Consider the following 10,543-nt stretch of genomic DNA (forward strand, 5'->3'; position numbering starts at 1 on the left):
AAAAAACACAATGTCTGTGAAGCACAATAAAGAGGAGCACAACAGCCTGACCAGGCGGTGTAGCAGAGGCGACTGACTGGGACACGGAAGACTCAGGTTCGAAACCCCGAGGTCGCCAGCTTGAGTGCAAGCTCATCTGGTTTGAGCAAAGCTCACCAGCTTGAGCCCAAGGTCACTGGCTTGAGCAATGGGTCATTCAGTCTGCTGTAGCCCCCCACCCCCGTCAAGGCACATATGAGCAAGCAATCAATGAACAATTAAAGTGCCGCAACAAAGAACTGATGCTTCTCATCTCTTTCCTTCCTGTCTGTCTGTCCCTCTCTCTGTCACACACAAAAAAAGAGCACAATAAAGTGAGGTACATCTGTACAGTTCCCACTGCCTTCAATCTTACAAACTCCACTCATTTAAAGTGACTTAGGTCAGTGCCTTTCTTCTCAGCCCCTTCGTTGTGGGTGTTTCGTACATTTGCAATATAGTCAGGGTCTTCTGTTATAATCTGCATTCCATCCTGGAGTCCTCCAATCTCCTAAATTATCTTTTCAAATTTGCATACAAATAATTTAATTTTTTTAAATTTATTTAATTGGCCCTGGCCAACTGGCTCAGTGGTAAAGCATCAGCCGGCATATGGATACGCCAGTTCGATTCTCAGTCAGGGCACACAGGAGAAGCGACCATCTGCTTCTCCACCCCTCCCCCACCCTTTCTCTCTCTCTCTCTCTCTCTCTCTCTCTCTTCTCCTGTAGCCATGGCTAGGCTGGAGCAAGTTGTGGCCCTGGGCACTGAGGATGGCTCCATGGCTTTGTCTCAGGCACTAAAATAGCTCAGTTGCAGAGCAATGGAGCAACAGCCCCAGATGAGCAGAGCACAGCCCCACAGCGGACTTGCCTGGTGGATCCCAGTCGGGGTGTATGCGGGAGTCTGTCTTTCTGCCTCCCCGCTTCTCACTTGAGAAAAAAAAATTATTTTATCATACAGAAAGTTTTGGGGTCATAGGACCCCAAAATATCCTATGCTTCTACTATTTAATCCTCCACATCACCAACTCCTGGCAGCCACTGTCCTGTTTACTGAATCTAGTTTTTTCGTACATACACGAAATCATACAGTATGTAATATTTCAGACCAGCAATTTCCAACTTAGCAAGACACAGTTAAGGTTCATCTAGATCAGGAGTCTCAAACTCAACTCAGCATGTGGGCCGCAGAGCAAGATCACAGCCGTTCAGCGGGCCACACTAGGTCTACAAAAGGCAACTGTTACGCAACACTTTTCTTGAACTTCGTGGATTAGTCTGCGGGTCGCACAAAATTGTTCGGCGGGCCGCATGCGGCCCGCGGGCCGCGAGTTTGAGACCCCTGATCTAGATATATGTATATTTCAAATGCTTTTTGAATTCTTTTTTATTGCTAAATTTGTAATGCTAAAGAGAACACAAATGGTACATCCCCTTTGGAAAACAGTTTTTGTCAGATTTTTAAAAGGTTAAACACACCTACCATAGGATATACCCAATATCACACTTAGGTACTGACCTAAGAGAAATGAAACCACAGGTCAGAATGCCAAAAATTTCAAAGTGTGACAAGACTGTGTTGGCAAGGCTGTCAGGAAACCAGCAAGATCATTCTTTGCTGATAGAAATCGAAATTGGTACATCCCCTATATAAAGGGAACTTAACAATATTCAGCAAAATTACAAGTGCACTCACCTTTTGATTAATTCTAGGAATTTACCCTGAAAATATACCTCCTATGATATAAAAATACATATAAGCAAGGTTTTTACCGTAGCACCGTTTATAAAGGAAAAAATGTAAATGCATATTCACACGGCAGAGCTCAAATAAACTCTATGTCCACTCAGTGGATGTGCTATGCAACCATACAAAATGAATGAGCGCCTGGCCTGTGGTGGCGCAGTGGATAAAGCATCGACCTGGAACACTAAGGTCACTGATATGAAACCCCGGGCTTGCCTGGTCAAGGCATATACGGGAATTGATGCTTCCTACTCCTCCCCCATTCTCTCTCTCTCTCTCTCTCTCACCCTCCCTCACTCCCTCCCTCCCTTCCTCTCCTCTCTAAAATGAATAAATATAATCTTAAAGAAAAAGAAAAAAAGAAATGAATGAGGGAGATGTCTATGAACTGATAGGGAGTGATTCCAAGGTATACAGGAAAACAGACAAATGAAAATGATTATCTATCTATAGTATGCTGCCTCTCATATAAAAAGGTGATATAAGAAAACAAATGTGAATTTACTCCTCTGTGCAAAAAGAAACAAAGAAAGGATAAATCAGACACTAAAGATATTGCTGTCCACAGGGGGTAGGTGCGAACAGGGTGGGAAGAAGTGGAAATTAGGATTGAGGTGGCAAGGTTGGAGGAAATGATGTTCTCTGAATACAAATCCTAATTTTAGAACCTTGATAATGAATATTTCGCTTACTCAAGAAATAATTAAATAAAATTAATCAGGGTGTGAGAAGAACCAGAATAAAATAAAACTATAAAATGAGTAAAACTAGCTATTTTACAAATTAGTAAAATAACCACAATGTGAAGCAAGGAATAAAAGAACTAACCTAAATAACTTTGGAACACTAAAACAATAAACTTTGGCAGGATAAAGACAAAAAGAACTACATACAAATATTCTATTCTAGTTAGTAAATTTTTCACAGGAGTGAGGGTTAGCAATTCTGAAACTAATTTGTGTGTATTTTAAGACTGAGCAAATAAGTAAATATATTGTAAAAAAAGAAGCCAGGGCCTGACCTGTGGTGGCACAGTGGATAAAGTGTCGACCTGGAATGCTGAGGTCGCCAGTTCGAAACCTGCACTTGTCTGGTCAAGGCACATATGGGAATTGATGCTTCCTGCTCCTCCCCCCTTTCTCTCTCTCTCCTCTCTAAAATGAATAAATTAAAAAAAAAAAAAAAAGAAGCCAGGTTTCTCACTATTAGAAAAAGGCATTTAAAATAAAGGCCCTGGTCAGGTAGCTCAGTTGGTTAGAGCACCATCCAGACATGCCAAGGTTGTAGGTGTGTCCCCGATCAGGGCAAATACAGGAAACAACCAATGAATGCATGGATGAATGGAACAGTAAGTCGATGTTTCATTCTCTCTCTCTTTCGCTCTCTCCTTCCCCTTTCCTATCTCTCTAAAATTAATCAATTAAAAATAAATGGAAAAGCTACAATAAATTGTGATGTTGGACTGGAATTGAAGATATTAGTGGTCTTTATTATATGTACAAGTAGACAAAGAAATAGATATAGATATGTGTATATATTTCCGTTTAATTTCCCAGCTTCTGAAACAGCCTAGAAGTGATACCACACTAGCAATAAGCACACCTTAACACCCAGATCTTGATTTCTAAACATCATTCTCCACTAAGAACCAAGGTAGATCAACTGGTTAGAAAATAGTCCCAATACATCAAGATTGTGGGCTCAAATCCCTAGTTGGGGCACATACAAGAATCAACCAATGAATGCATAAATAAGTGGAACAACAAATCAGTCTCTCTCTTTCTCTCAAACCAATAAGTAACTCAAAAAATAAAAAATAAAAAAAGAAAGAAGGAACCAGAACTTCTTAAAGAAATGGCTGATTACGGGGAAAGGACAAAGTAAGCCTGGAAAATCTTGGTGCCAGGAAGTAAGTAAGGTACCAGAAATAATGAGGATGTGTTGTAGGACACAGAAGCCAATTAAAAGGTTCTCCCAATGGCCAAATCTAAGTATTCCAACAACAAAATAAACAATCATATGGATATCATGGATTAAAATACGCACAGAATAAAATAAATACCCATGAGTCCACACAAGATAAATAATTGAATAAATAAACAAACTGGGGGAGAAGCAACAGTTCCTCCTTCAAGTAGAACATCAATTAACACATGCAGATGTAATGATAGAAACAGTCATCATTTGGCCAACACTGACACAATAAACTGTTGTGGGCAAGAATCATCAATGGAAGCTAAATTTTATGTAAGAAGGCATAATGAAAAATAGAATATTTGCAGACTAAGTAGTATCTCCATACAATACACTTAACTATTCCAAGGAAAAAATAGTAACTTTTCTATCAAGAGAAATCTGGCAGGCCAACATAACTAACTAAGTGACTAAAGTTAGCATCACTGGCTGGGGTATCAAGTAGCAACACCATGTGCCTCTTCATGCGGGGCACTGAGCAGGAAACATCACCACTTCCAGTGTTCTGGCCAAAACACTGGACCTCATTTTCATCAGAAGGAAACATCAAACAAACCCCAACTATATGTATTGTACAAAATAACTAGTGAGTACTCTTCAAAAGTGTCAAACTTATAAAAGACAAGAAAAGACTGAGAAACTGTCCCAGGCAGTGACACGGCATTGATAAGCAATACAGAATCCTAAGCCAGCAAAAGGGCACGGGTGAGACAATGGAAAAAAATCTGAAGAAGCTCTACTCACTGCTTCAATGTCACCTGAAACTGACTACAATCATTATCCTATGATTATTGAGCATGTTAGTTAACATGTCAGGAAGCTAAGTGAAGGGTATCCAAGAACTCTTCTATTTTTTGCAAAATTCTTGTGGATATGGCATTATTTCAAAATGAAAAGTATAGAAATATAAACTAAAAAATATAAACTTTTCAGTTAAAATAAAAGACTTCTCTGGTTTGAAAGTAAAAACAAAATAAAATTGTTAATTATACATTAGGCTTTTCTCTTCAAAGAGCCTCAGCTGGAATACATAGAGAAAAGCCACTGGGAGTCAATACCTGGCTTTCTCAACGTGGCTTTCATTTTCTCAGCTCTGACCAAGACATGGCTGCTGAACACTAATACTCTCCCCCAAGAGAAATAACAAGAGGACACTGATGAACAGCAACCGATATCTGACCTCAGGTCTGGAGAAGACAAGGAGTGGAGGGAGAATGAACTGGGCATAAGCTGATCCACAGGCACAGCCACCACAATTCTGGTCTGCTGTTCCCCAGGCAATGTGAGAACACCATGGCTAGGTCTCACAATTTCTCAAAAGAAGCAAAATTCCAGATTTGTAAATAACATATCAGCAACTTTACATACTGGGAATCATTTTGTTTTTTTCAATAAGGCAGACCAGACACATCATAATTTTGTGTTAGAGTCTGCTCTCAGATGCCAATTTTCCAGCTCATTCTAGCAAACACTTAAACCTGTACCTGCCCTGTTGCACACAGTAGGGGACACTCACAATTCAAGACCCCTTATATATAAAACACACAGAGGACCTGGCCGTTTGGCTCAGTGATTGAGCATCAGCCCGGCGTGTGGAAGTCCTGGTTTCAATTCCTGGTCAGGGCACATAGGAGAAGCGCCCATCTGCTTCTCTACCCTTCCCCCTTCTCCTTTCTCTCTGTCTCTCTCTTCCCCTCCCACAGCCAAGGCTCCATTGGAGCAAAGTTGGCCCGGGCGCTGAGGATGGCTCCATGGCCTCCGCCTCAGGCGCTGAAGATGGCTCGGTTGCAGCAGAGCATCACCCCTTGGTGGGCATGCCAGGTGAATCCAACTGCCAAAGGGGCTGATGCACACACCTGATGAACTCATACTTGCAAGAATTCCATTACCATAACAAGTAGTGCCAATGCTGACAAAGCTTTCAAACAATCAATCGAAAATTTCTCAAAATCATACAAAGATAAAACATTAGGAATAAAACCACAAAAAATACACTCCCCGTTTGTAAACCCCTCCTCCCCCAGTTTTTGTAAATTATGCTAACAACACTAGATGATGAGCGAGATGAGAAAAATGTAAGCACATGATACCAAGTAAATTTACCTGAGCTGCTGCCGCCCCAGCAGGGGTGTCACTACACAATGTGGTTTTGCAAATGTCCCCTCCTCCTAGCAATTCAGGGTCCTCAGTGGCTACCGGACTCTCCTCCTGGACAGGCGCATCGACAGCCGAGCCCTTCCTCTTCGCCGTCTTTTTCTTCGAATGCGCACAGTCACCTTTTGTTTTTCTCTGTCGGAAATGAGCAAGTTGCGCAAAAATGTGGAGAAGTAATAAAGGCAAAGGTAGGTGAGAAAAATGTAACAGAACCACAAAGTCAGCAGGCTCGTGGGGAACATAAGGCTGTGGGGCTAGCTCAGTCCACTCGGCCACACCTGGCCAGATTCATGTCAACCAGCAGATACCTGTCCCCCACACACTCCCCTCATTAATATCTATGATGACAGGATCTAAGCTCAAAATTACATTCAAAGAGCCTAGATTGAGGACTGTTGATTATGCCTGTATACAGACAAAAGAAAGCAAGACAGCTAAGTGGCAGAAGAGCTTTTCCAGCCAATGGAAATTTACAGAAAAATAGTATTTTTAAAAGTACATCTATTTAAAACACCGATAGCTTAATCAAGCTGTGTTTAAGGTTTAAAATCATATAAAAGCTAAATCTCTCCCTTTTGCCCCCATTTTCCCCCAATCAAGGAAATACATAGGCAAAATTTCCTAGCCATAGATTCTGAGACAAGGTACAGAAATAGTAAAAAATTAATTAAGCTAGGTCAATCTAACATCCTCCTTTATGGAATCAGATGTTCTAGTTTTCACGACACAGCTCACAAAGCACCAAGGACTTCCTAGAATGTCACCCATCACAAGGCACAACCCAGCTCACTCTGTCCCTCAAATCTGGGGATTTCAGACTCTGTTTATACTCCCTCTCCCACTAACACCTTATTCAAAAAGTATGTGATCTAACATTGGCTTTTCACAGGGGGACATTGTTCCTTCAAATGACAACTGTGGCCATAAAAGCAAATACATATAACAAATATTTGTACACAATTCCACGGACACAGGAAATTACACAAGCCATTCACATGAGAAAAGCTGTCTGTCAAGGACAGACAGTGCCTCCAAAACCAGTCTCATGTATTTAGTTTATTTCATTTTAGTTTGTTTTATGCCACAGTCTATCAAATCGAGCCACCTGTGAGTTCCCTTCCTAGACCACAGTTCCTGCTTCTGGCCTGTGGTTGCCCCAACAGGAGGCATCTTGTTTCTCCTCCAGATGAGGTTAATCACCACTCTCACTGCTCCTCCAAGCATAATTACTCACGTGTACAAACCAAGGCAAGTTCAGTTAAACTCAGGCTCACTTTCCTCTATGTGTGCCAGGCACAAGCTAAGGGAGCAAAAAACAGGCCAGAACCTCCCTATTCAAATCCCAGTCAGAAGTTTCACCTTCACAGGAAACTTGAATGAGGTCACTCTGTCCTCTGCCTGCCACCCTATCATTAGACACTGTGGTCCCCTGTCACTGCCTCACACCAGTCACTGTGTTCTAAATGGTTTCTTTAATGCAGTGGCCCTGTGGTTTCTTCAATGCAAACAACTAGCACTACTAGCTAATTCATATGAAATCCCAAAAGTTTGGCCATATCTGACTTTGAACATAGCAATTTCATGTGGCTCTCTTTACTACTAGCTGGCACTGTAGAGCCTTTCATTCATTCATTACTGACAGAGCAGGTCACTTTCCACAATCAGAATGGGGTTGGTCAGAAGTCACAGACATGTTCATGCCTGCTCCACTCTGCTTCTAGAGCCCAGAGCTATTCAGCATGTATTGTAATCCCCATAGCATGTCCCCAAAACAGTGAGTACCAGAGCCACGCTTCTGTGAAAACCTGGGAAGAAAGGGAGGTGATAAAAGCATGCCTAGAGACACGCTTCTGCAGGACCAAGTTCACTTTCACTAGGGCATTATCCACAACCCTAGGATGTAGCACCCTCCCAGGTGGTTCCTGAATGGGGGTATGTAGCTCCCCTAAAAAGCCAGCATTGGGGACAGGCTCTTGGCACCTCCTCCACCCTCCTCTGCTCAAGACCTTCCACCTGGGTCCCAAAGCAAGGAGGCAAGAACAGGAGCTTCTGGACCCTGGAATGTTAAACAGGTCAGTGAGAAGGTAAACGAATAATGTAATGTAAACAAGTCTTCTGGAACACCACTCGGAAACCTCTTTATATTTTAAAAAGAAATACACTGCAAAATTCCAAGTAAAATAAAAATATGCACGTAGTTTTAAACGGATGAAAGCAGCGATGAGCCCTAGGGAGTGCGCCTGTGTTGCTCAGGACTGCAAGAAAGTCACAGGCCCTAGAAGTCCTCTAGGAAGTCTGAACTCTGACAAGGTGGAGGCACAGCAGGTGCTGTCAAGAGAACGAGGACGCGTGGTGCGATGACTGTGCTCATCACTACCATCCACTTTCTACTGGAGTCCGGATGTGGGTGGGGATGGTCAGGGACGCGGCGCGTTCCTAAGGCACTACTGTTCGTTAGGGCGTCTCAGACCATGGCCGAGACTCGTGGTCTCTAGACTCTAAGAAAGGACGCCACGCCAGCCTCCCTAGAAACGAGGGAGGGCGGAGTACCGACAGCAACCCCCGCCACTGGCACCGCCCCTCCCGAGCCAACTACGGCCCCCGTCCTGCGCGCAGGCGCAGCCCCTCAAGTCCCACGCCCGACTTGCCAAAAAGGACGCCGCACGTCCCCCACTGCTGATTGGCGGCGACCACGGCGGGGGCGGGTTCGGGTAGAGGGCGGCGGATTCAAGATGGCGGCGGCCAGGCTGCTGCTTCTAGTTGAGTCGATGGAAAGGGCAAGAGTGCGGCGGCGGTCTCCACCTGACCCTGTCCGCTCCTGGGAGGGGGTGGTTGCGGACACTGTAGCCCGCCCTAAGAAGTCCACACCGGGGCAACGGGAGGAGGCGGCACAACCGTTTACCTTCGCTCTCCCAGCCTCCACCTTTCTGCGCCGCTGCTCTTGCTCAGCTTCTTCCATCTCTTTCCAGGGCTCCTCGTGGGCCACTCTGGAGGGGACGGGACCGACACTGCGCCGCCTTCGCTCTATTTATATTTCTCCCCCCCCTCGCCTGGCTCGCCCTCCCCCGCGAGAACTGTCACGCAGACGTGAGCCCGGCCCCGCCTCTGGGCTGTCGCTGGCTCCGCCGCCAATCAGGTATCACGCTCCTGCCTCTGCGCACGCGCGCTTAGAGTGTCTGACGTAACGCTCCAATCTGCGGAGCGCGGTGGCTTCGGAACGCGTTGTGATTGGCCGGTTTTAAAGGTTCTGAGGTACCGCCCAGTTTGCGCAGGACGCGGACGTTGAGCGTTGTTTCGCGGAATCCAAAGCTGTCCCCACCGACACCAAGGCTACTGGAGCAGGTGTTGCTGTCAGCCTTATTCCCTGATTCGTTACTCGGTTGTTAGACGTGGCCCTTGAGGAATTGAGATCGACCCCGAAGAAGCCGGGGCGCTTGCAGAGCGCACCCCACCTTTTTCTTCAAGGAAGGGCTGCCAGGCCGCCCTCTCTGGTCTCCACCCTTATCTACCCCGCGAGCTCTCAGGTAGCAGCTCCTGGAGCCGGGCCCCTTTGCCTGAGAAACAGTGACAGGCCTCAGAACTGCGGTGGACACCTCACGTCTCTCCCCTGCAGTCCCAGATCCCCTCATCCTCGTTCCTCGGGGCTGAGCTCTGGTCACTGAACCCTTCAACGTTGGGATGCTCTGTGTTCATTTTACAGTCCAGACTGCCAGCGAGATCACTTGGAACCTTTACTATAACTTCTTTCCCCTGTTAACATGACTTTACGTCTACTTCCTTGCCTGTGGGCGCCGAAGGAGCCCAAGGGTCAGGGGACTCATTTATGAGTTCGGTGGGACTCTGGGTCAGGACCTCCAACCACAGAGCCCAACACTGCAGGGACAGGAAGCCACTGGGACTGGTGCTACTGGACACGTGAATTCTTTCTGCTGGAGACAGTGCCAGATTGAGGTCTCTGAGTTAATGTGTCTATCCCCAGCTTACAGCTTCTGGGTGTTGCGGCATAGGATTTGACCAGAGGGTCCCACAACCATGGGTCCACTGCAGCATCTCTGCCATGAAGCAGGCCCAGTGTTAGGAAGGACCCCATGCTGGTGGGGAGTTATTCGGAAAGGGGCAGGCTAGGCCCTGAAGGCAGGAAAGGAAAACACATGCCTGGAATGCGCATCTGTTGCTGTTAGGACAGTCTCTGGAACCCCAGGACGGACGGTGCTCCATAAGCTGACTTGCTAAGTGGCCTGTGATCTTGAGAAAAATTTGGTGATCATTCCATTTATAATGCTACAGTAATTATTCCCAGTTCTAGATCACTAGAAGGTGAGCACTGATTCAGTGAAAAGCAAAACCAATCTCAAGTGGAAAAAGATTAAGGCTTTGAAACGTTTAGGTAAATCATTCCATATTTATTGTAAATGGTTATTAAAAAGAAATGTGCTCTACTGACCTGTTCAATTATGCTGTGAATCTAAATGAGCTCTTAAAAAGTATTAAAAAGTTTTTTGAAAGAAGAGGAATGTGACTTTGGTTTATAATTCATGGTTTGGGTGGGAACCTGAAGTCTCATGAAAGCATTGTTCCCTAGCTTCAGACCTCACTTGAACCTGTTTGTCCAGATAAGGAAACAATGTAAGGTTTTTTTTTTCTTTTA

The 10,543-nt window shown here is 44.9% G+C and overlaps 1 protein-coding gene across 2 annotated transcripts in view; it reads right to left on the reverse strand.

Moving 5' to 3' along the window:
- PCNT (pericentrin) overlaps positions 1-10,366 on the reverse strand; it is a 109,330-nt gene extending 98,964 nt beyond the window's left edge. For both annotated transcript variants that reach the window (XM_066369957.1, XM_066369958.1), the window contains exons 1-2: positions 8,798-10,366; positions 5,845-6,030 (exon numbers count right to left, since the gene is read on the reverse strand). In XM_066369957.1, coding sequence (XP_066226054.1) covers positions 5,845-6,030; positions 8,798-8,854 — 243 coding nt within the window. In that variant the 5' untranslated portion in view covers positions 8,855-10,366. The remainder of the gene's footprint in view (positions 1-5,844; positions 6,031-8,797) is intronic.
- Positions 10,367-10,543: the final 177 nt, after the last annotated feature.

This window comes from Saccopteryx leptura, chromosome 2 (assembly GCF_036850995.1).
Source record: "Saccopteryx leptura isolate mSacLep1 chromosome 2, mSacLep1_pri_phased_curated, whole genome shotgun sequence".
Classification (NCBI taxonomy): domain Eukaryota; kingdom Metazoa; phylum Chordata; class Mammalia; order Chiroptera; family Emballonuridae; genus Saccopteryx; species Saccopteryx leptura.